The sequence below is a fragment of the Pezoporus occidentalis genome, unplaced genomic scaffold, assembly GCF_034315485.1.
Source record: "Pezoporus occidentalis ecotype Australia unplaced genomic scaffold, CSIRO_AGI_Poc_V1 ctg2, whole genome shotgun sequence".
Lineage (NCBI taxonomy): Eukaryota > Metazoa > Chordata > Aves > Psittaciformes > Psittacidae > Pezoporus > Pezoporus occidentalis.
This window is the reverse complement of record NW_026913855.1, coordinates 13,037,076-13,063,843: the sequence shown is the minus strand read 5'-3', so window position 1 is coordinate 13,063,843 and position 26,768 is coordinate 13,037,076. Positions and strand designations below refer to the sequence as shown.

The 26,768-nt window shown below is 39.2% G+C and overlaps 1 protein-coding gene across 1 annotated transcript in view; it reads left to right on the top strand.

Moving 5' to 3' along the window:
- The window catches only part of LOC134163109 (uncharacterized), an 80,456-nt gene extending 54,446 nt beyond the window's left edge, over positions 1-26,010 (top strand). The window contains exons 9-13 of the mRNA XM_062617660.1: positions 5,248-5,360; positions 8,401-8,521; positions 10,646-10,885; positions 23,989-24,252; positions 25,620-26,010. Coding sequence (XP_062473644.1) covers positions 5,248-5,360; positions 8,401-8,521; positions 10,646-10,885; positions 23,989-24,252; positions 25,620-25,814 — 933 coding nt within the window. The 3' untranslated portion in view covers positions 25,815-26,010. The remainder of the gene's footprint in view (positions 1-5,247; positions 5,361-8,400; positions 8,522-10,645; positions 10,886-23,988; positions 24,253-25,619) is intronic.
- Positions 26,011-26,768: the final 758 nt, after the last annotated feature.

Below are 26,768 nucleotides of genomic sequence, written 5' to 3'. Positions count from 1 at the left end.
AAGGCATCCCTCCAGAGTTTCCTCAGTCCATCTTAAGCAAAGTGATTCAAGTTCTTTTAATTTCTTAGTACTACCATCTTGGAACAAGATCCTGAACAAAGCCACCCCTGATTTTTGGAGAAGTTCAGGTTCTTGTTTATCACACCTACTTTATAGCTAGCTCTAGTTTCCATAACTGTTCAAAATTAGTGTCTTTAATAAATATGCCTTATAAAAGTGCCCACCTCAGCAGCAAGATACTGTCTTCTTGTGTTGACTGGTAGCTCAGTCTTCGTTGTTAGAGATTGTGTGGTGCTTTCCACATGTATCAAAATGATCAGCCTATAATTGTCACTAAATGTGTCTGTACTAGTGTAATAAGGCTGTATCATGACTAAAGTAAATCTCGCTTTGTGTTCTGCAGTATCAGTTTTAAAACAGAGTATGAGGTGTTTTGTTTTTTTTTTTTTTTCTTCCTAGCCGTTACAAGTGGCTCACTTGTCTAAGCTTTAAATTTTGTGCTCATGAACAGTAAATTGGTTTAATTTTCTATTTGGAAGGAAAGATTGCTTTGTTGTTTTTTCTTTTTCCCTTTTAGAAACATGTCTGAGAGTTTGTGGCACATTTTTGGCAGAGTGCGCTGTGAACTATACTGACGTATGTCCAGGATTTTGACACAACTTTACCTCCTGGTTTGTGGCAATCTCTGAGACAAGGTCACCCAAATTCCAACGGGCAATGCAATTCCCAGAACAGACCTTATCTAGCTAGCAGAGTCTTTGCTTTCAACAAAGGGTACTTATGCCGCTTACCTCTCAGTACCTCACTTACTTGTGTTCTCTCTGTAGTTAACATGGAAAGGATAAGCCTCTCAAAACCTCACTTTGCCTGAGAGGAATGTTAACATTTTTTGTATTTTTTTTTTTTTTCATCTCAAATGGTTCTTTGTTTTTCGTTTGTTTTATGATACACAGTGTGCTAGATGTTGAAAATCTGGGAGTGGATCTCCACACAGCAGCCAGTCTATGAAGGAGGAGGACTAGTTGGCACAAGTGGGACTAGAGACATAGGTTTTGTTTCTAGTCCTGCTGACACTTTGCTTGGGAGGCTCAGGCAAGTCACTCTCACTGGCATTCCACTTCTTCCACCTCTAAAATTGGAGTGGACAGGATTTCCATTGCTGCAAAATGTTTGGGGATGCAGAAATAGAAATACTGGGTAAAAGCTTTTATCTTGGTATTCCTTTACATCTGGAAAGACAGCACTAGCTGTGCTGTGATGTACCAATGCGGAGTGGAATGAAGGGGGAACACTGGGATCCTCTGCATGGGGGAACACTGGGATCCTCTTCATGTGGGATACTTATGGGTGGTGGGAGGCTGCTGGAGACCACACCGGTGGTCTGCTACTCTCCACCCTGGTGAGGAGGGCTTGTGGAAGTGGACCCCCGCAGCACTCCTCACTGTATGGGAGTAGGATTTCATAGGGCTGGGGCTCAACTGACTGTTTCAAATAGCAATGGGCTTGAGTCCCTCACGAGAAGGTTGTAATACCAGTGCTAGGACTCACCAGAAAGGTGAGGGAGAATATTGTCCCTAAATGCTCCATTTTCTGCAAAATGGCAACGGTTTTGCTTCAAAGCTTTGCTGGATTTTGTGAGCTTTCTCCTAACAGGAAGGAGTGTTTAGGTTGGGTTTTGTTTAATTTTCTTTCCTGAACCGAATTGAAAATTACTATAGGAATCAAGTCCTACCATTTGTGAAGTAGTTTCACAGTGAAAATAGCCAGTCAGCACTGATTAATAGTACTGAGTCAGGTTTTGTTTTCGTCTGAAGTAGAAACAATACTTACCATTGTGTGTCTCTAGGCTGGGCCCAGACTGAAAGACCTTTTTCAAATACTGGTCTTGATCACGCTCTCTGAAATCAGTAGATGGGCCATTTGTGCAATTAGACCTCAAGCCAGCCGATGAAGAAACTGAGAAAAATGTGTGAAAGAGATGGCTCACAGCTAAAGAAGGGCCTGGTAGCAGGACCAAGTGGTGCCCTGATTGAGCCTTTCTGCCTTCAAACAATACCCTGTTTTCTCCAGTACATCCCAGGCTTTGAAGGATATCTTGTGGTTCACAGACTTTAGTAACTCTTTTTTTTTCTTTTTTTTTTTTTTTTTTTTTTTTTATTTCGTGAAAGGGAACGAATGCCCTATATCGACTTGAAGCTAAACCACACTTCATGCTTTCTTGTTGGGAACGCCCGTTGTCAACAATGGGTTGTTTTTACAGTCTAGACAATGTTGGTGTCATGATGAGAAACAAGGGCTTCGCTATGTGTGTGATGGTATGTCATTGAGAAAAAGCATTTGGGTTTATTCTAGTAAACCTCTGATTCGAGGGATATTGCAGCAATGATTATTCCACATTAAAAGAAATAATTATATGGGCTGTTCTGTTTTTGAAAACTTACACATTTTTCCTCTGTTAAATTGCTTCCTGGTGATGGAAACGTCTGGGATTTTTTTCTATTGCATCTGCTCTCCTTTTTCTTGCACACCCCCGAGGTAATTAGTGTAGGTTAAAATTTACATAACTGACTTTGGGGTTTTGCAAATAGGAAAGATGGAAATTTATTCAAGGTGGTGAATAATTCATTTTAAAGCAAGTTTCCTGGTGTGTTTTTTTTTTTTTTTAATCATGTAGAAGATGTATTACAGACTCATAGAGGTTTTCTGAATAGGACCCTAAGCATTGAATTTTTGATATATTTTATTTCTTGGTGTAGGTAAAGGAATATTAACCATGACTCATTGCACTTTTCCTGTTCAATAAGATTTGAATAAACTTAACAAATTTATTAGGTAGATGATAGAGCTTTTTGAAAATTTTCATGACACGCTGTGACAAATATTTTACTAGGATCCAGAAGAAATAGTTTTAAATCATATTCCCATTGCCACTTCAGAGGCAGAGAGATTGAAAACAGTGCAGTTCATACAGAGAACCCTGATTCATATTTTCTGTTGAATATTCATTATTTAATTAAGATTAGGAAGATAAACAAGGGGATTGGGCAGCTATGGGAGTCTGGTAATATAATCATTTAAAAAAAAAATAATCCCAGTTCTCTACTTCTGGCTCAGTGTAAGCTGTAAGCCTGCACTGGTAACATCTGACTGTTGTAACGTTATGGCTACTTGATATTTTACATTAAGTGAGTTTTCTATTTCATCTTGTTACTTAATCTAGTGCCTCCCTCAAAAATCACTATCCCAGGCATTACCAGGATCCAGGAGCCCTCTTCCTACTTTCTAAACTTTAGCCTTAGCTGCCTATTCCAAAACTTTTTAAACCTTGTCACATCTGCCATCAAGCTCTGGAAACACCTGATGTCTTTTTGATCAGTAGTTTTGTCATTAAACCTTCTCAGAGACTTTGAGCTCTGCTGCTGGGCACCCTTTCAAATGCCCCAGCCATGACAGCCTCGTGCCTGTGCTTTGCAGGAGTGAATGCAGTCCTTGCTGCCACTGGGAAGGGGTCCCTTACGCCTCAGAGAGCACCCCTGCGGGGCAGCTGGAGAACAACCTGCCCTTGCTCTTGGCATATTCCCCAGTGGCAGCAGTCCTCAATGGGCTGTGGAAAGTGGCAGGAAGGGTGGATCTGATTCCTCTAACCAGACATCTACCAGCTCTGCTGGAGCAGAGCCAGGACCGGAGCCAGCTCCCAGCCCTTCCTGGCAAAGCGTTGTCTGTGGTGATTCATTGGGTTGGGGAAAGAAAAATTAGTGACAGCGTTTGTGGAGGTGGGAGAGAAATGGGTCCTGGTCCTGCCCCAGGGACTCCCGGTGAACGTAAGCCAAAAGCTGTTCAGGAGCAGGAGGGCTTGGTTCCCACTAATAGAGGAGAGGTGGTGAAGGGAGAGTTGCCCATGACAAAACTGCCATGTGGACAGCTGGAAGGAAGGTTGGTCATGTCGACTTCATAGTTGTGTATATGTGATGCTTGACTAGGGCTTGAAGGATTTACTGCATCCATCTGAGGCTTTCTGCTGGGACTACTAACAAATCCGTGTGTTTTGAGGAGACCATGTTGTATCTGCTTTAATTTTACAGGTTTAAGAAAGTTATGCTAAAAGTTGTTTATAGAGGGTTTTGCAATTTGTTTCTGTAGTCTTTTTTTGTACTCTGACAATTTTCATTTTGGAAATAAGCAGGATGCTTTGCTTTAGTCTTCAGCAGTGATTCCTAAGCTTGCTTGTAGTAGGATTTAGAAGAAAGGACAGACTTCAACAACTAGATATGGAACCTCCAATGGGGAAATTTTCTCCATTGACTATTGCATTGTTTCCTTACCACATTTTTTTTTTTTTTTGGCTTTGAGGCTTGATGAGAGTGCAAGTGGAACAAAAATTTACACTACTCATATGACAGTATAGCATATACAGTAGGGCAGCTTCTTGTGTCTGGGTAGTGGTGTATGCACGTTTTATGTCCATTTCAGGGACACCAGTAGAAGATACTGGTACAAGAAATGCCCTTGACTATTCAGTGGGGTCTCTTAATGGTGCAGGTCAGAGAAAAGAATTTGCTTTCCTGAGTCTACAGCCTTCAGAATAATTATCGTTTCCAGGTTTTGCACAGAGAACGCAGTCTAAGAGATGGCTGGCTTCTCAATGGAGTGACTTTTTCAGCTTGCTATGCAAGAGTAAAACAACTTTCAGGCCCTTCAGCTTCATGCTTGAGAGCTGCAGAACTGCAGGGGGAGAGGGCTGCTCATGTGAGCTAGCTTCCCACACCTTGCAACCTCCAAAAATGCCAGTTCCTTTTACCAATCATCTAAAAACAGTTGTGGTGGGATTAGGCATCAAGGTTTGGAGAAGATTTAAAGTGGAGACAGTTGTGGGCTCTCTGGTGATCCATCCTTAAGTGTTTTGTGTGTTACGTTTTGGTGTGTGTGTACAAACACGCTGGTGCATATACATAGGTTTGCATGTATATGACTGTATTAGGTATGGTAAAAATAAGGACTGTAGGGCAATACCATGCACAAATACAGTTTTTACTGACCAAGCTTTTAGAATAAGATTTCCAGTGGAAATAATGGAGTAAACATGAGAAAATAATGGAATAAATAACTGTGGCTGAAAATTCCTAATTGCTTCTGAAAAACCTTCAAGTGGAAGACCTAAGACAAAGAGCTTTGGAAAACTGCACATTTATGGCTTTTATTTCCATGTTCTTTCTTTCTGTACATTTGGAAACAAACTAATGTTTTTTCTTTTTTCCTTTTTTTTTTTTTCTTTTTGGCATATTGGTCTCAAAGCACCACAAGGAGGTCTCTCACCAGGAGAAACAAAAGTTGAGAGCCAGGATTCATGAACTCTGTCAAAGGTATGTCAGATAAGGGCTACTTTGTACTTCTATCTAATGTGTTTCCCTTCCAAAGATCTTTTAGTGCTTTACAGATATTAATGAATGGAACTCCTCCCAAACAAAGAACCTCAGGCCTAGAAAAATTAAGCCTGTGCTTCTGAAAGAAACCTCTGTTTTGGATACCTCCATTTTTCTGGCTTGGACTGTAATTTTTAAGTGCTACAGATAGCACACTTCAAAAGGTAATGAAATGGCTTCTCCCAGCACCATTCATCCTTGCTTCTGAATTACCCTTAGAGAGTGAAGGAAATATGAATTGGAGCAGTGTTTTTGTGATTAAGCTATATGTGACCTTCAGATAAGTACAGGCGTCAAATTACCTGTAAAGAAATGAATGGAGGAAATAACCATTGTGGATACAGCAAAGGAAGCTATGGTCTGCTATGATCTGAAGATGTTGGTGAGCCCAGAAGAGGCTTAACTTCACTGAATAAATTATCCTTTTCAATCTAATACCCAGCAAAAGGAGGGAAAGGAGAAAAATGGTGCAACCTGAAAAGAGATCGAATGCGGTTATTTAAATGTTTGATGTTCAGTAATGAAAACTGTTTACCTTCATAATTGTGTATTAGCAGCTAATAAAGGGAATAGATACAGTAGTTTAAAAGTAATAAAATCAACAACAAAGTGTATTTAATTTTAAATTGAATTGCAAGCAAATGGGTGTCCTAATGAACCCCTATGTCAGTGCAGCTCTAAACAAATTAAGTGAAATAATTTCCATCATGAGAAACTAAATAAGTACAAACTTTCCAAACAGACCATTCTTCTTAAGGAAAGAAGTTAACTTCTCAGATGTTTCAGGTCTATGAATTAGATAGTGCCATTCAACAACTATCTTCCATTACTTCCATTTAGGACAGCTGGAACCTAATTGCTTGACTGTAGCTCAAGGGTATAACTTCAAAGGTGGCTGACCCTGTGCTTCTTGTATTCAGTCCTAAGCACTGGAATCTTGTCCTCAGTTCTCATAGGTCCTGCCTTGTGCAAAACTTCCATGTATGTCATTGGCTCTAACATTTATACTGACCTTCTGACTGGTTCACCTATTGCCTGGCATTTACATGATACAATTCTAATGGCAGAGGAATCAGGAAAACAGTTTAGTTATGCACCAGTGGTGGTTTCACTGTGCATATATATGTTTCTAAAAATCAAAACAAACAAACAAACAAAAACAACTAAAAAAAAAATCATAAGCAAGGTCTGAGTAGAAACTGATTTGTAGCAATGTGTCAGGAACTTGGAGACTGGAGCATCTATTTCAGAAGATGGGAATTTGAGCTATGTGTTACCCAGCTAGCACACATGCGTGAGCCTGGGATGTTTAGCATGATTGCACTTTCTGTAATTTTCTTGATAAAGAACCATGCTAATTTTGTGGAGGCTTCTCATCACCTAGCATGCAAAGGAGGAAACAGGAATGGAGACACTGGAGCAGAATTTTCCAAAAGCAAATACTGAAGGAAAAAATAAAATACTGAAGGAATGCCTCAGAAGTGCAGTCCAGGAAAATGATGTTGTTTTTTGGGGGTTGTTTTTTTTTTTTTTTTGTCTGTTTTTTTTTTTGTGTTGTTTTTTTTTTTTTGAATACCAGATTTTAACATTTTCTTTTGTGGCTAAAATCTTAACTGAATATGTGGCTTGGCAACCTAAGAGAGCCTGTCCTCTAATTGTCTCTGTAGATGCCCAAGTTAATCTTGAATGGTAAGTGTACCTGATGCAGTGATTTCCCTTTGGGTTCCTATAGTTCCTATCAGTATGCTGCAGGCAGCTCCCTGAATGTCCAGGGTGGCCCATGGCTATCCTGTGGCTGCGAATGGCTTGCTCAGCCTCCAGTTCTTAAGAGCTGCTGTGTCTGTGCTCTGCTACCTGCCCTTTGTCTCCACCTGTGAGAGTGGCTGGAGCATTGCCAGCGTCGGTGTGGCAAACATACCCTCACTAGCCTTTTAAAGCAGGTTGTGGAGGCTGAAGTGTTTTGAGGTCAGCAGAGCATCTGCAGATGTTTTTACCTAGGGCAGTTTCTATTTAGATACTGGTGCTGAGCTGAGACAGAGAAATTGCTCACAGTTCTATGTCTGTTGAAGATGGGATGGGGTTGCCAAAGCCTATAGCTTTATACTGCTTATTGTAAGTGACTTAGTTTTGCATTTGCTCCTGCTGTGATCTAGGACAAGTTTTTCTCCATACTTCGCCTTCTCTGTATCCTGTGTGCTATATAGGGCAGCTTTGGGTTATCCAATTGTCCTGGGCTGTTCTTATACTATTTGCTGGTGTTCTGTGTTGCCACAGGGACCTGTCTTAAAAAAAAATAAAAAATAATCTTTGAGTTGATCTAATTACCCCCTAAAATTATTTTAACTAAACAAGAAGTTAACATATAACAGTTTAATAGTTCACATACAGCAGAAAATGTGTAAGTATACCTATATATCAACTTATATAACTTACATAGTTTTTTTAAGATTTTTGGAAGATTTATAAATGATAAAAGAAGACTTTCCCCTTCATAAAAGGGAAGATTTTTATATGTGTGTATATATATAAGGTTTTTTTTCAGTAGTTTAAAGCAACCCAGTTCTCAAGGAACCAATGGTTTCTAAAAACCTCTTCTAATTAATTGAAGACGTCAATTAGTCCTCAAAGGGTCAACAGAAGCAATGGCTTCCTACTTTAGTATTCTTCACCTAGAACCTGAGCCCCAGTGCCAGACAGAGCTGAGAAACTTTAGGTACCTCGTATTGACCTGTGGCATAGACTGACAAATACCGTTTTATTACTGGGGCTGTGACTGCATTTTTCGTGCACCACTTTTTGAAGCCTAGCCATTTCTCTGCTTTAGTACACCGTTGGTTCTCCTGGGTGCCCTGCAAGGCTTATGATAATGTTCAAAGAAAACATCAAACTGTGATATATTAGCAACAGCAAGTGCTTTCTGGGTCTGCAGTTGTAGTTTCTTTCTTTTGAATAGTTCTTCCCTCTTCCCTAACTGCTGCAGAGTGGGAAGTCAGCTGTTGAAAGCAGAGGGGAATGAAAGTGAAGAAGAAATGGCAGCCAGCTTTGGTAACCTTGCAGTTCTGAATGCTGGATTAAATGTAGCAACAGGACCTTGCAAGAAGGTGAGGTGTTCTCCATGGAATCATAGAGTGCTCTTTTTCCTGTTGCAGATTCCTAAATGACTAGATCAATTGCATTGTGTTGTTTTTTTAATTCTCTTTTTATAGTCTAAGAGGGTAGAATTTAGGAGGTTTCCAAATATGCTTCCCAGCAGAAGTAACCATATGCTTAAGGAGAATGTCTAAAGCTATTAATGATGAATCATTTGGGCATGGCTAGAGTTCTTCAAAACAGTTTGTCAGTGCTGGCCAAGCAAAGTCTTTCAGCAGGAGATGAGACAGTTATGCCACCATGCAAATGAGACAGGCTTGAAATATGATGAATCTTCTATCTCCTTTTCCTACTCAACTGGCACTCGCTTTGAGGAAGGTTGTAAATGCAAGAGAGATTGTGGTATAATTCCTCAGACTGGCGTTTCTGCCCCCCAGTCACTATTCGATTATCTTCCAAATTGCTGTGTTTCAGAGAGATAAAGATTTTTTATGGCTTGCTGACTTGAAACAACCAGAAGAGCCAGAAAAGAGATGGCTAACCGGCCATGCATAGTAATTCCATTGGTAAATGACAAAATCTTTGTTTGTATGACATTTCCAAAATTACTACAGAAGATGAATCTAAAATACAAAATGTCACATTTGGCATGCAAAACTATCACAATATATTTCAGTATAAAATTCATAGAGGCGTTTAATTTAGAATGTGTTTAATAACGAAGTCTGCCTGCATCAGTAATCCTGCCTTGAGGTTTAAAAAGATTGTCTTATTTATTCACATAATGTTAATTTTTTTATATATGATTCAGAAACCAAAAATATTAAGGTTAAATCTTCATTGTTAATTAAGATTTTCTAATTAAGCTGAAAATAATTGTCATTCAGATTAGTTGTTAAGTATGGTTTGTATTGAGAAACAAAAGAAGTTTAACAAATTCAACTGTTTATGTAACTGCTTAATTTAATTCCAGAAGCTTTCTATCTATATGGAAATATGCTATCTCTTCCAAAATAAATCCAAGACAGGATTAGAGAAGAGATTATTAGCTACTGTAGGCTTAAACTGTGAGACTACTAAACCTAGTAGTCAAGGTAGCCATTTGATTCTGAAGTGTGGCATGGGTTTTTGTATCACATTACATTAAAAGACCACCTAGACTGTTTTCTCAAAATAATGGAAGAAATAGATTCCTTAGGAAAAACAAAATGTTGATAACTAAATAATTAGTTATTGTAAAGGAATTTTATCCATTGAATTCAATACTGGGGCCAATCTGGGACTCCCTGTTCAGTGCCTGACCCTGCAGATTGCATTTGGGCAGCACTGAAGTATCTGCTGGTGTAGTGGGACAGTCCCTACACCTTTACTCAGCCAGGACTTGTAAGGATCATACTGCTGTGTCTGTTCCCCTCTGCCAACCACTGTGCTATAAGCTGTGCATTCAAAGGAAAGCACCAGAAAGGCAATTCTGATACACAGCACAGCATTTATTCCATAATAAACATTCTGTAACTCAGACAACATCTTGTCAACAGCAAGCAGCAGATGTTTCCTTTTGTCTGGACTTGGAATAAAGGTGCCTGTAGGGAGTTGTTATTAAACTCTACACGTGTTGCACTTTGATTACTATTTTTAAGAGAATCTGATTATATGATAATCGGAAGGTGAAAGGATAGTATGCATATTACACAGGACTAATAGCTTTGGCAAGACTAATAATTAGTATAAAAACATGGCCTGCCCTGTCTTTCTGGGCCTGCAGCCTGCTCACCACATCGTGCATTGTGCCTGTCTTACAAAGCATGCCATACTCTTGAAGGTATTGTTTTCCAGTTAATTCTGCCTTATTGTTGCAGACTAATGGCTTTTGGTGTCATACTTCAACAGCTCTGCCTTCCCTCCAAAAATGCCGAGCATTTTATTAGTAGTATTTGTAATTTTTTTTATCTGTCGTGTCTGTGACTTTTGACCTCCCTAATTGCAGATCCTGGGTTAACAATAGGTAATTGCAGGTTGAACAAGAAGTATGTTGTCTGCTTTTCAGTAGTTATTTTCTTGAAGAAATTTGTCCATGCTAATTGTTTGGTTAAGTTAGCTCTACCCAGATCAGTAACTCAGAGCCCTCTCTCTAGGTTGACTGCTCCAAGACACCACAGCTGATAGAAATTCACGTCAAATGCCTGAGGGGAGTCAAAGATAAGGTCCCTAGAGGCCACTATACCCTCAAAGTTTCTGTTCTCAGCCGCTTAGGTGGTGGCTTGCTGGAGTGGCCCAAAATGAAGGAGCAGCCTCAGGCCAGGACAACGCTGCCTGTTAGTCACGATGGAAACTTCTACAGCACTGAAATCTACTTCGAGCAAAGTATCCAGACAGTAAGCAACACTTCTTAAATATGCTGTCTTTGCTTTGAAAGTTAAAACACATCTGCTCTTTCTCCTTCAGGCTTATATATTTAATGCATTCCATCATGTTAATAATTTATTTAATAATTTAAGGTGCAATTTAGGAAGGTGCAATTTTTTTCCCCTAGGTTAACCCTCATCACTCACTCTAAAAGTGCCAAATATACACTACATCATATACTGTTGTCAGCTAATTTTAAATTTTACTTTTATTCTCTCTTATCTATGCAGCTTGTCAGCTATGTAATTTGATTTCTGTAAAGTAGCTTTAGAATAATAAATGAACGAGTGGGTGTATATAAACACATGAATGCCCAAATCCTTCTGTGAGTTTTTAGCTCCATTGACCTCCATTTGCCAAAAAAGCAGCATTTGGATTATTTTGGAAGGAGCCCAAACACTTGAGGCTCTATTCTGTCTTTTGTGACTGAAGCACACATATTTCCCTGCCTAAGCATGCTGTGCGTGGCAGGATTGTTGTGTGTCAGTTGTTCACTGTTGTAGCTAATGCCTAGTGCTGGTTGAAACACTGGTCTCAAATAAACTCTCTGGCACATGAAAGCTTCTTTACAGTTTGAAAAACAACCCCCATCTCTCTGTGTGGGTTTTTATTTTTGTGTGTGTGTGTGCGCGCATGTGTGTGTGTGTTATGAGACATTGGTAGAATGAGGAGGAGAATCTTTTCAATTTTCAATTATTTATTTTGTAGTATGACCTGAAGGACAGATTTCTTCCTCCCCCCTTCTATTGTGAGAAGTGTTGTGTAGATACGGAACGCACATGCAGTCCCTATCCCAAAGAGCTTTCAGATAAGGCAACTTTAATGTATGGTATTGATGTTTTCAGTTATTTGGAGATAGGTCATTTCAGCTATTGGGTTTGTGATTATAAAGTGCTGCTAAGTCACGTTTTCTGCTTTTTAATTGTTTATCATGTGAAATCGATAATGAACTGTGTATGTAAATACATCTGTTGGTATGAAAAGAATCACTTATAGAGAGAGGGAAACTTTGAATGTGACTGTCACATGATGTTAAAACAAATATATGTATCTGTTGGAGAAATCACTGAGCTGTGACTCCTCCAGAAGCAGGACACATGCATCCTGCTTACTGCCTTGAAGACAAACTACTGTCATCTTAGGCTCCACTGAAAGGAGAAGACTACAGGCACTACAACTGAATGACTGGCATGCCCTGCTTCTTGCTTTCAGGATCTTGCTTCTTCTGGGTCTTGCCTGCTACTTTTGCTCCTGCTACTTTTCCTCCTGCCTCAAGAACATTCCCTGTTGAAAACTGTGTTATCTCTCTTCTCAGTACTAAGCAAGAGCTAGTTCAGATTGACCCATCTTTTATCTAGCTGCTCTTAGATGCAAAAGAACTCCTGTCCTGGGTTTATGGAGTAAGCCCTTGATTTGTGGAGTACGTACGAGGTCCACATACTTGTCTTTCTGTTGGTCTCTACTGGGTTGTGTAGACACCTCAGTAACTGCTTAAAGGTGGCTATAAACCTTCATCCAAAGGTCTGAGAGAAATGCTTCATACTTTTATCACTTTTCCAGAGTTTGCTTTAAAGTCCTTAATGAGTCTCACAGAGGATATTTAAATTAAAAAGTTCATTTTTAGTGTAGAGAACCAGGGTACTGGTCTCGGGCAAGTCCACTAAAACTTTGGTACCATGTGGAGAAGCTGGATTAAATGATCTTCTGATGATTCTGTGTCTTCACTATGGTATAAAGACAGGAAAATCTTAATGTCATCATTTTAGAGAACCTCCTCCACCAGCTCATTTTGGAGACATAGGTGTTATACCCTTGATGATTCAACCTTTCTGTTCTTCCACCTTGGTATTGGCCCATAACCTTAGCATTTCAAAAGAAACCATCTATACTGAGATGAGGAAAATTTTAGCTTCAGATGGGTAGCATCTACAAAACTTCGTGAGATCTTAGTGCTGAGCTCCAGATGAACATCTGGGTTTGAACACAATCTTAGATGCAGCACTGCTGCCTTGGGATGTATTACAGGGGGAAAAAATACAAGTACTCACAAATGAAGTACTCACAAACAGCTTTTGTTTTCACTGGCCAGAATAATGGTAGAAGTTCAGTGTAAACATGGTGAAAATGGAGACATGCACACTTGATATTGAAGGAAAGCTTAGTTTTAACTAATATATTAGAAGAATTGTTCCAGAACACTACATCCTTCCAAAAATAATAACCCTGTCATGTCGGCAAAGTTGGTGTCAGCATGGGTTACCTGCTGCGTACAGAAAGTGCTGGTCATGTAAGTTAGATCTGCCTCAGGGCTAGTCTGACTTGCACACCCGACCTTTCAAAAATGTTTTTTGTTCATTAATCAATGTTCTTTACTTCAGTTTGCCAGCTTCCATTCTTTCCCCTCCTTCACTGTCTTCCTCTTTAGTTTGTCAACCTACCTCCCACAATAACCTCTGACTGCTTATTAGGCAGAGGCTCCTAGTAGCTCAACTTGAATTTTATTTGGCTTTCAGTAGGACCAAACAGTCATACGAGTCATACTTTTACTTGAATTATCCTGGACAAAACACCTATGAATGCTTACGATTGCAATAAAATGCAATTACTGTTTCAACTGATGCAGTTTTTTTTTAGGAATAGCAATGTTCAGAAACATGAGCTAAAAGGGACTTGGTTTAGACTGCATTTCAAGGACTTTGTCATATGTTTAGTTTATGCAAGGGAACTTTAGATTTGGATGGGTTAATGCTGTCTAGTTTAGATGAATTAAGAGCTATTTTGAAACTTCACCTACATTATAACACAAACTGAATGTGAACTCAAGCTGAGATTCAAAAAATGCAGTAGGTTGACCCAGGCGGTAAAGAAGCTTTGTTCTTAAACTTTCCATGTACTCATTTTTCTCAGGTCTGAAATGCAAGTTGAGTAGAGGATAGGAAAAGAGGTATGTTTACTGTGCATCTAGTAATGCAGTTACACAATTACATTGTCCTTGGCAGCACCTGCACAGATAAGTCAGCATCATCTTTACACTAGACCAAGGATTTTACTAGTATAATTTCCTTATTGCTGCTCATGGTAGCTAAGATTCTACTATAGATAAGACCCAAGTAGTCAGTAAACATTTTCGTTTGTGGTGTATTTAAAGCAGTGTCTTATTACTTCATAGGATCGTGTCCCAGTGTTAGCAGGGGCATGTCATGTTTTTCAGCTTAATGGTGACTTGAAGAGCCCAAATGAGTTGTGGTATGTGAAAATTTAATTTTGTTAAATTAAAGGAAAAGTGGTGGGATTTTTTTTTTTGTCAGCTTTTCTTAAGTTAGTTTGGCAAACATTAAAATAGTTGTACGAAGCAATTATAAAAGTAAGAACAAATCTTAACTTTTCAAAATAAAAATATTCATAGGCTTCAATGGCGTGAAAATTGGAGTGTGGCAAAAGTATTTCTCTTTTAAAAGTTTTCAGTTATCAGGACCAAACTATTTTGCTGTACATCACTATTTTCACTTAGTAAGAGAACGACTTCTTTTTAAGGAGAATGTTCCTATTTCAAGTATCTTCAATAAATTATAAACATTTCTGGAACACTTTTCCAGAAAAAATATTGCCTGTTAGGAAGCAAGTTTTTGTTCAGAAAGGAAAGTTCAGATAGGAAATCTTTAGCTATTGTGAAAAGCACTATAAGCCAATGAGATTGCTTGAAAGTGACATTTAAAAACTTTCGTTGAGCTGTCAAGTCACCTGGGATGTCAGTACAGCCCTGATGAGCAGAAGCAGGGACAATCGTGTCAGTGTGGGGCTTCCCAAGCTACTTTTTAATCCTGGATCCTGCTGCACCTGTTCAGCATCAGTCCTTAATTCTGTGCCAGCCCTCCAGAACTGGCACTTCAGCAAAAAAAAACTGAGGTCCAGAAATATGTGAGCACTGCTGCTACTCTTATTCCACAATGTACCTGGAACTCGGCATAGCACTAAATCAGTTCATATGCATATAAAACCACTGTTGCTGACAGAACAGTTCATAGATCTGTAGATTTTTAAAGAGTATATCAACTGGTTAATATTTATGTACCAGTGTGGCAAGGTACTTGCAATATTATAACAGTAGCTGGGTACCATTTTGTTTTACTTGAGGGAAATTCAATATGAATAAAACAGCAACTTTTCAAACATGACATTTAATCCACGCATGTAAATCATACCAGGAGATCTATTATTCATTATTAAAAGGGCACCATATTTTTATTACACTGAAAATGAAACACAAATGCTGTGAAAAATTTAGTGCCTTTTCCTGAAGTTTCAGGACACTTATCATGCAGTCATCTAGCAGGGGCTGACACTCATTTTAAAATATAGCTACAAAATTAATAAATTTGAATTCTTTTGCTTGAAAAAGAGGATGTTCTATTTCACTGAATGAGGTGGATTTATTTTTTATTTAAGGCTTCCTAAATACTTAAGATGGCAAAGTACTTTGGTAATGTTCACATTCAGAGTTAGATATATAACGAATAAAGTTCATATCTTTGCTGCTATTAGTCATTTCCAGCATTTTCTTCCCTGAAGTGCATTTTGAAAACTACATATATCAGAAACTGATTAACATGACCTACGGTATTCATTCTTAAAATATGATGAAACAAACAGTTTCGAGGACCTTATTTCCTGTGTGTCAGCAGCTGTCTAAGGACCGTGATGCTTTTAATAATTACAAAACAAGGTATCATTAGGAAAAGTAGAGCACAAACTTTTTTTTCTCTCACTCCTCTTATTTTATTCTTGAGTGAAATGCTGGCACAGATGAACATTTAGCTCTAGGACACTTTATAGGACATAACATAAGAGTTTGATACACTATGAAAAAAGATAGGAAGTAATATTGCCTGGTAGTGCCAGAGGAGTTTCAAAATGAGAGCCACTTAAATTTTGCCTCGATGCAATTATTTGTAGTTGGGATGATAAGGTGCTACGTGAACCTTTTGGTAAATGCAAGAACTAATCTTAGACAGATGCTGTATTTATTTGAAGACTGCAGGTTTAGTTTGGTTTTGTTTGGGGTTTTCTTCTCTTTTATTTTTGTGCAGCAGGAACACTTACTTGTTACTGCTTCTATTTTGTTTATCTGGGTTGTTTTCTTTTGGGGGAGGTTTGGTCCTCAACTCTTATTTGCTTAATGTCTTTCTGCAAGAGCGTCTCAAAATGCACGTTTTCAAAGCAGTTCTGTTCTGCTGTGGCATCCTGGGAGACAGACCTCTGCAACATGCAGTGAGCTGCCCTCAGACTAGGTGCTGCTTATACCACATGGCTAAGAGCCCCATGCTGCTCAGGTTGGCTGCTAGCCCTTCAAAAGTGGTCTTCTCCCCAGGTGGCTGTGAGTCATTCTCCTTGCTCTGCTCCCATCAGAAAGTGCCAAAGGGACCTCCTTTGATCTAGTGGTCTGTTGTATACAGATCCTGTTCCATCCTATAAGCTTCAGCCAGGTGGTTTCTCTAGAGACCTTTACTAGCCCTAGATGGACTTTCCCAACATGGAAAACTCAATTTCCAGCACTGTGTGAAGACTTGCAGGGATTACTGAAACACTGCATTCAGCCCTGGGGCTCTCAAAACAAGAGGGACATGGACCTGCTCAAGTGAGTCCAGAAGAGGGCCATGAATATAATCAGTGGGCTGGAGCACCTCTCCTTTGAAAACTGGCTGAGAGAGTTGTTTTTTTTCAGCCTGGGGAAGAGAAAGCTCTGGGGAGACCTTATAGCTCCCTTTTCGTGCTTAAAGGGGGCCTACAAGAAATCTGGAGAGGAGCTTTTTACAAGAGCATGTAATGACAGGACAAGGGGTAATGGCTTTAAACTGAAAGATGCTAGATTTAGATTAGCTGTTAGGAAGAAGTTCTTCACAATGAGAGTGGTGAGGCACTGGAGCAGGTTGCCTGAAGAAGTTGTGGTTGCCCCATCCCTGGAATTGTTCAAAGCCAGGTTGGATGGGGCTTTGAGCAACCTGGTATAGTGGAAGGTGTCCCTTCCGCTAGAAGGGGGTTGGAAGTAGATGATCATTAAGTTCCATTCTAACTTAACCATTCTATGATTCATTAAGTCTAGCGTACCGACATTGCAAAGCCATTGCATATTAGAATCTACTGCATCTACCTTATTTAGCAATGTGCAATTGATTTACATATGCAAAAGGTTACTACTTATTCCAGGTTTTGGTAACTAACTGAAGTTACTTTTCACATGCTGTTTAGTTACTGTGGTGGAGCTCTTGGAGACACCCACTGGACTGTACTGTGCGTGCTCTTTTAGCTTAGACCAACACATACTGTCCAAAGACCTCAGAAATATGGCCTATATTATAATGCATCATATCTAATGAGATTAAGGTATGTGGTCTGTGTTGGAAAATCTAGTAGACATATATTAAAAATCATGAGTGTCTAGGGACACGGTTTTATTTTGGACCATTCCATGGCCTATTCTCTACCTAAAGCAAAATTATATCTCTAAGCTTGGTGTAAACCATGGGATACAATAGTTGTACAAAAGCCACATATTATCTGGGGCAGATCACCAGGAATGTAGAATGCAGCAGCTTCTGCCTGTATCCTTTAGCTCCAAGTAAACTCCAAACAGCAGAGGACACCAAGAGCAAAATAAATACCTGCCACAACAAAAAAATGCTATGAGTGGAAAAATGGAGCAATTCCATGCCTCACCAGAGCTGACAGCCTGGAACTGTGAAAAGGGGCTCAAGCTGTATTTTGTCCGTATCTGCAAGTTGTAGAAGCCAGCAAAATGCCCTCGGAAGACAGTTTCTTTTTTTATACATAAAAGATCTGGTTTTGGAGCATTTTACATTTCAAATAGTTATTTATGGACTCAGGATGAGCAGGTTAGTTGCAAAGCTATACTACATAAATGGGAGGAATAGTTTATGCCAAAAAAGAACAAAAAGTGATCCCGATTAAACATGCAGTTTTTAAGCAGAGCACACAAGGAAAAGAGGGTTTGTTATCAGGAGTTAATCTTCTTGTTTTTTTTTGCTGAAGGGGTGGTAGCTGAGCCTCTGGAAGGGCAGCAGAGCATGACCAGGTCTCGACAGTCCAGAGAAGACTGCAGGAGTGTGAACTTCTTATTGTCACAGCTTCCCTGGTGAAGGGAACATTGCTGTGTCCTGGGCTGGACTGAAGCTTATGGAGGAAGAGGATGCTATGCTATGTGACCTGTGATGTGGAATCTAGAACAACGGCAGGCAAGAGACCTGAGATGGAGCAGTGGGTGGAGCAAAAAGCAGGGGAAAGCTGCCTGTTGCTTCGCCGGAGCCCTGAGCAGGCAAAGTGACACTGCTGTGTGACTCAGTCCTGTGTGCTGACCTAGCCACATCTCCATGAGGCTCCTTGGCTCTGAGTGGTTTACTGAGCAATGTATGTGTCCTCTTGACACAAAAGAAATAAACTCTGCTGTTGTGTGTCAGTGGCCTAAGTTATCCCAAGAAAACTCATGCTCTGACCATGCTGGAATCAATCTTGGGAATACATGAGGTAGGAGTGGCAGGAGAAGCTGGGGTTCCTGCTTTCCTCTAACAAAGACAATTTCTCCCCTCTCAAGATGAGGCCAGAATCTGCCCAGGCCAACGGTATATCACCAGAAACACTCGGGGAGGCTGGAGCTGGCTGTACCGTACGTTACTACTCCCTGCTGGTCAAAGAACAGAAAAGAATTAGCAGCAGATGTGCCAGGACAATTAGCAACAGATGCGGAGGCTAAAGCTCACAGAATGCAAACATTATTCCCCTGTATTTGGGAAGATAAAAGGCCAGATTCTGGTCCTCTGGTGTAAGGTAGTCGTGCTGCATGTGATGCTGCTGGAGTTAACTATGCCTTGAGTTATCTCTCCTAGAGGAAAAGGCAGTGGGGAATTGTTGTTGCTCTGATAACATGGGAAAAAGCAGGAGGTGTTTCCATCAGGGCACTTGGTGTGGCTCTGGGAAGGAGCCAGGCTGCTTTGGCACAGTGTGTCAGGAGAAATCCTGCTTGATGCCACTGCTCCAGGACTGAAAGCAGTGGATAAATTGCCTGCTTACAGATACTGCTGCCCTGTACTCCATGCAGCTCATCTGTGATCCTGAGCTCGTGTGCTCTGCCACAACCACTTCTGGTCTGTAATTCCCCACAATCAGGGAAGTTGGGATACAGGAAAGATGGTGGTACTGCATAAAGGCTTAAGGAGATGTGCAAGCTGCAGGGAGAGGAAAGAGTCAAGGTCATTTGACCTATGCCAGGCTTGAAAGTTGTGCTCATTTTTTCAGAAGTTAAATTAAAAAAATGAAAATGGGGAAATGAGTGATAGTGTGGAGCTGCATGGTCTTCCTTTGATTTGTGTGTTATTTTGTATTCAGATACCTGTTCAAAGACAGGCAGTGATGGAGGGCTGGGGAAGCAAGTTTCCAGTTACTCCAGGACATTCTGATGATAGATAGGACTTTTGGAAACCCTAATAACATGATATTTTATTTTTTACCTCAGTCTGTGTTTTTATTCCCTCTCCTCTGGCTTTTTATAAATTTCAAAGTTACACAAACACTTCCCAAGAATGCCCTTCCCTCTGCCTATATGCTGGCCTTTCACATCAACAGGGAGGTCTTGAAATCTGGTTGTGAAAACCCCACCTTATTTTGGCAATAACAGCCTTGCCTCCAGCACTACTCATTTTACATAGTGAAATAATTTTTTATTTGTTAACGAAATAGCTTGATTGGAATTGCTTCTTATTTAAAAGGTTTTCTACCTGTGTTGTACACCACTGAGATTTGTTTGCTGCAGTTTTCATAACTGGAAATGATGAGCTGTTCATGGTGTTTTGTGAGGCTCTTCTGTGTAACAAGTAAACATTGAATTACCTTTTGATATTCAAATTCACTTTAGTCCATTTGGGTTGTATATGTTTAGTGGTCAAATTTTTTGTGTTACGTGAATTAAGCAATGTCCTTTTTCTTCAAAGTTGAAAGTATTTGAAGGTGTAGAGGAGAGAAGCAAAGGTTTATTTCTTCTCTGACAAGGTTAAAGCCTAAAAGTAAGTCAGACAAAAAAACCCAAATCCTCACACTGGGTCTGTTTATTGAAATATTCAAATAGAATTCATTCTCTCTCTAGAGTAAACGATTTCTTTGCTGAAATTATGGTGGCATATGGGGAAGTAAGATGTATTACAATAAAACCGATATAAAACAGTTGAATTCAGAAATAGTGGCAAGAGATAATTTTAGTTCACTATGATTTAATTCAATTAAATGCAACACTGTTAACTGCAGACTAAGAAGAATTACTTGTGCCTGTGCAGGCATACATAACATTATTTATTCTCTGCTGCATCTCTCTTTGCAGAAGAAATTACAGCTGTAGAAAATGGGCGCTGGATGCTTTCATAGCACTGTAAAAGGCTATATACCTCACAGACCTCAATACAAATTTTACCTGAGCAAAGAGAAACGGCGAGATATGGTGTTAAAGAGTAGACCTGTTAAAACCCAGGATGCTGTGTTTACACAGTATGCTATCTTTGAACATCAGCAGTGTTGGTGCAGACTTGTGGACTGACTTACCAAATAGTGCCTCATAAGAAGTTGCCACCAGCATGGAAAATACTACTGCTGATTTTTTACTTTTTTTTTTGTAATTATTATTTGCTTTTGTTTTTTTTTTTTTTTCTCCCTCCTTTCAGAAGCAAAACAGTTCATGAAAACAAACTGGCCAGTTAGAGCTGCCTGTGCCTTGCCTGTCCCGAGCACTGCCCTGAGTCTCTTGAGAGAGAGCAATTACTGATTCCCTTCCTCCTCCTCTGACCCCTGAGCTGTTCCCTGCCCTGTACCTGAGCATGACAGCCCAAACCCACAGAGGCATGCAGGCACTCAAGGACCATGGATTTCAATTGGAGCAATGTGCCTAAATGTCTTTGTGCACCTATGCTGATGGGTTTGTGTTGGCAGTACCACAAATCCCTCCTCCCAGGCTTGTTACCGGGGAGGAGGCTAATGAAGGGCTGGCGGAACAGCACTGCACTTCTTCCCAGGCCTGCCTGACTCTGTGGCTGAGAAACAGTGAGCTGTGATGGAGATGCGTGTTCTCCGTGGTGATGGAAATAAGTTTATCATGAGGCTGTTGAGCAGACCTGTTTTCTTTTTGAAATTTTCTGCTTCAGCCTGGCTGTCCCTTCCTAAATAGCACTTCCTTCATATAAATCACACTTCTGGTGGTCGTCAGGATGGAAATGAAATCCCATAGGAGCCTGTGTGAGTGCTTGGCACATTGGCACGGAGTAACAGGTAGAGACTTAGCTGGGATTTTTGTGTAAATTCAACAGAAAGAATTTTATTACTTGTAGGTATGTTTTATTTGACTGCGCAAACAGATGTGTGATACTGTTCTACCTGGCCCAGACACCCAGTGTTCATGCATAAGGACTCCTAGAATGATAATCCTTACAACCTCAGTCTTTGAAGTACACAGGCATGTGACAAAACTCCTTGGTTTTGTTTTGTTGCTATGTGTTTGGATCATGGCACGACTTAAATACCCAGCTACTGTAACTGTAAGCAAAGGGATGTTTCCTGTCTGAAAGAGCGAGTTTGCAGTCTATGTCCAGTATGAGAGTTTATAGCAAATGAAGCATAACTGTGAGCAGGAAGCAAAGGAATAAACTTTTAATAGTCACAATGATTACCCTTACACCAACTTCTTGACCACTCTCTGTTTATAGGCAGAATTGCAAAAGAGCATATACTGTTGTGTTATTATTAAGAAAAGAGTAAGTCTGGGAAACAAGGGAGAAAACAAAAAGGATGTTGTGAGGTGGCAGTGCTTTTAGCTGTGTGTGCTTTGGGGTTGTTCAATAATGCAGATAACTGCCTTTGATCGTAGAATTGTAACCACTATCTTTTTTTGTAGCACAGAGGTTACTGTCTAGCACCCAGCTAGCCAAATGAAATGTATGGCTTGATTAAGGATCTCTTTTGTCAGTAATTTGTGCCTAATGTTTTTAGCTTTCCCACGGGCTGTTACAGAAAATGGTAAATCTGGTTTAAATGAAACCTGATACTGTTAATGGTTTAATAGCAGCTGCCACAGGGTTATGGCATTTTTCAACAGATGCTTCTGTTTCATTTTAAGCCTACACTAAGTCTTAGAATATATTTACATAATTAATATAAAGTACACCTACATAATAATGACAATATTTATAGTTTTAAAAGATTTCCTTAAATTATTTCCTCTCTATTGCTGTTATCTAAAACGAATATATAACTTGAAACAGGAAGGCATATTATTAGAAATATTAATTTATATTTATCTCTTAAAAAAATATAGAATGCAGCACAACTGTGAACATGTAGCATTTCCTAACATAGCAGTTATTATTATGGGCAAATTCCTTAGTTGCTTCTGAAAGAGAAGAAAAAATTTGGCTATACTCGAGTTGTGCTTATTGTCTTGCCTACTGTTCTATCAGGAGTATAAAAATAATACTTGTATTTAAAAATATCAGTCAAGAAAGAGCTACATTGAGGTATGTATTTATGTGCAGAAATATTTGAAGTAGTAAAGGTTTGTGGCTGGTTGTCAGCTGCAGAATGTTGTCCGATTTAGGAAATCTCTGCTAATATAAGAGAACTTTGGCATTTTACATTTTTAATAGTGGGTGATCAGTTTGGATGGATGTCTTCTATTTGGGGGTCTTATTCTGAGTTTCAAAAAATACTGAGGGTATATCCTACAGGACACTTAGACGATACCTGTGAATGTAATGGTCTTCTGCAGGTATATGCCAATTCACAGGGAGGAGAGAAGACAAAGATGTTCCTCTTTCTCTCTTAAGCACAACCTTCCCTTGCCTTGAAAGGCAAGGAAAGGCTGAGCAGGAGTTTGCAAGGCAAGCATACTAAGGCATTTGCTGCTATGAACTTTGAGGACTGAAATGCAAATAAAAAAATGTAGAAAAAATTCAAATAACAGAACAATATCTCTATTAGGGAAGCATCCAAGATAATTTTTTTTAAGAGATGAAGCAGTCCTAGCTCCCTATAATCCAGGAGAATGTGTAGGAGCAATGACAAAGGAGAAATTTTGGTGCTTGAGAGATGTAGCTGACGTACTTTTTCCCCCTGTCCCCAAGTGGCTACCCTTCAGAGCTGTTAGCCAGAGTATGATAGTAATCACCTTCCCTGTTCTAGTTTTTGTGAGATGTAGCTGACGTGCTTTTCCCCCCTGTTCCCAAGTGGCTACCTTTCAGAGCTGTTAGCTAGAGTATGATAGTAATCACCTTCCCTGTTCTAGTTTTTGTATGATTTTGTTTAATTTGACCTTTTGAATAGTCTTTGCCATGGGAACACAATTGCTCTAGGTCCCTAAAGCATTGGTAGCCCTCTTCCGCAACTCCAAGCTGCTTAGAAGAATATCTTTAGCTATCTTATGAAAAGTGTAAACAGTATTTATTGAGTTTATTACCTCAAAATTCTTTTTTACACTACCTTGAGTTTCACATACCTTGCAAGAAGAGTTTTCCTGCTTTAATCTGAAGGAGGAGGGTTATTGTGTACCAGTATTATTCCCAGAACTGGGTGGAGAAGAGTTTATGACTCAGTGAGGAGCAAGACTGCAAGTGTTCTCATTGGGTATTTGGATGAGCTGTCCGTGGCTGATACAAGAAGAGCCCAGTGAATTTCAGTAAGCCCTCACAGGGACACCTCAGTTTTCCAAATTGTATTGTTTCTCTGTCTTAAAGTTTTCTAGTGGCAATGTTTTTCCACCAGTGGCAAATGAAGACAGAAAGTGAACACTTTCATAAAGCCAAGGGCAAAAATGAAATCATAAAATTAACATGAAAAAAAACCCACAGCATTTTTTATCAGAGTGAAAAATTGTTCAAATACATTATTTTGTGGAAAGAGAAGAGCTGTTAATTGTTTTAGTGTGCAAAATTGATTCAAAGGTATGAAGTTTGTAGAGCTTTATATGATACAAGAAAGCTGGTTGTGATGTTTTTATGACTAATACATCTCTCTTTTTCTCCTTTGCTAGGTTCTACCACCTACAAAAGCTGTGAAGCCAGGCATGGTCCTCCTTTTTGAGCTCTTCCTTCTTCGTGGGACGCATACTTGGATTGATCGGGAAGTGGGATGGGGAGCTTTCCCTGTGTGTGACAACAATTTTAATACTTTGGAGGGAAAATTTAAGTGTCCCTTCCTTAGGGGCCATTACGACTCCAAAATTGACCGATTCAAGAAAATTGAAAATTTAATTTCTCAAGACTTGGATCACTGGTTATGCAATCTCTATTTCCAGGTTTGTATTTAGAAAAATTAGGCCTGTTCTTTTAGTAACTGTTCCTCAGAACAGATTCCACTTTCCTTCCAGAACAGATTCTACTTTCCTTCTGTCAGCCTTAAAATCAATACTGTCTTTCCAAGAAGCAGTTTATCAACCTACCCAATAGGTATATAAAGAAAATGAAATGCATCTCCAACTTTTACATGAAATTAGTGTTTTTTTTTTCAGCCAGATTTTAGTATTATTTCAAATATCAAAATATTATTTGGGGTGCTGAGTAATTGGATCAAAAAATTAGATCAAAAGTTGGAAAAAAACCCCAAAATGCAGTTTGAGCCTGCCACCAGCACATGTTAATTTTCTCCACAGATTTAGTAAATCTCAGAAGTACTTTTGCTTGGCTACAAAATAAAAATAATGTTTTTTATGATATTTTTGCATTTGATATTGTTTGTCTGGGATCCCCAGCTAATAAGCAAGGCTCTGTTGTGGTAGGAAACTTACTTAGAATTATGTCCAAAACCTATTCACGATGTGACATTTTTTGGATGTCTGGTGAAAATGGTTCTGAAATAAGAACTTCTTTTCAATGAAAGCATTCTCTGTTTCTGGACTTGGAAATTAAGGGCTTTATTGTAAGTGAAGTACATTTCCTCATTCAGAATCTTAATGAGACCTCAAACTTATATCTTTTTTATAGTCATGTCTGGCTCAGGAAAAAACACACCAAAATAGATGAACTTTGAAAGCATCTGAATTATAACATGTGGGTTTACTGAATAGAATGTGTAGTTATTATTTTTCTTGTAGTGACGATTTTCAGGTAATCTTAATTTTTGGGTCTACCGAGAATAAAAGAATGTGAAAATAGTTTCAGAATCATGAAGAGAAATAAGAATTTATATACATATATCAAAATATACCTAAGATATGCTAGGAAAGAGAATTTCCGAAATGACATTAGTAAAGCTATGGCATAAAAATGACAAGAGTCAAAATGTAGGGTAGTTGGGGTAGATCCCAAAGCTGCAAAATTAGTCTTCAAACAAAACATATAGGCTGGGATGATTTAAGGATCCAGGCTATATATATTTTCCCAGATGATTCTGAATTTGGATTGTGAGTCAAACCCATTTACTGGGATGTCTGCCTTTAGTCTGTAAGCATGGAGAAGACGTACTTGGGAAACAGATAAGAGACAAAACTTGAGTAAGTTAGTAGTAAGTTAGTAAACAGAGTAAAGAGAAACAAAAACTTCCTCAAATCCTCATAGAAGCATCTCAGGCTTCTAGGGTTCACAAATATTGTACAAACGAGCGTGTTCTGGTGTTGTGGAATACACAACTGCTTATTCTCATTTTTTTTTTTTCTTTTGGTAATAGATAATTAAACTACCACAGGATTCAGATGAGCGAAGTAAGTGTGGTATGCATCTTAATCTCCCGCCTGAACATGTTATGTATTCAAGCACTGCTGAAAAGAATGGTGTCTCAGAGAATGTTGAACAGCCTGGACTGCAAGGTGATGGATTCAAACTTTCATGTTTTTATCCAGGCTTTCATTGGGGCAACCCATAGTTTCATTCCAGTGTTGGCTTGTCGTTATTGTCTTGTTAAACTAGATTTTCCTCATTCACATATTGGTCCAATATGTATTATAGCAGGAATATTGTGATTTTTTTTTTTTTTAATTAAGATTGCTTAACTTCATTTTCAGTTGTGAGCAATTTAAACCAGCCTCATTGCTGAGGATGAAACTTTCTGTTCTGGCCTCTGTTTGAGACTAAATAATGCTTGGAAAGTCATAGCAGTAACAATTCAGCTGCTTATGACACCAAACTTACATGAAGAAAAAAAAAAAAAAAGAAAAGAGATACTTTTTTTGTCTAATTATTTCTTGAAGAACTCTAGCATTCCCTGGGCTACAGCTGGGACTTCAAATTTGTCAGGAAGGTAGTTCTGGCATCAGCGGTATGCCTTATTGTTACTCCTATGAAATCCCATTAAGATTCAATCAAGTGGTAACCCATAGGAAACACAAATTATTATTTTGGTTATCTGCAGCAGACCTCACAGAAGCTTTCTTAAAAACACCATGGAATGTTACTTGTAGACTGAGCATCCTCCCTGGCCTCTGTGAGTCTCATGCTGTAGCTACGCTGAAGACATAATTGACTATATTGCAATGGACTCATAAATTGCTCCTCTTCTGTTAGAAATCCAAGAATGAGAATGGCAGGACATTGCTATTTGTTTTTCTTTTTTATAATGTGGGATTTGACTTCCATGGATAAAAATAATTCTTTGTCATATACAGACATTTCTATATTCCCTCTTGTTTAATGAACTGAAGGATGCAGCCAACACACAGGTTGTAGTGTTTGTGTGAAACTTATTTGCAGATCTGAAATGGAGGTTTAGCTCTTCAGGCATTTGAGAACAGCAGCAGTGATGCATTGTAGAAGGCATGGGAGGAGAAAGACTAGGATACTGGAAAAAAAGAAAGAGAGCGGATAAACAATAATCATTTAG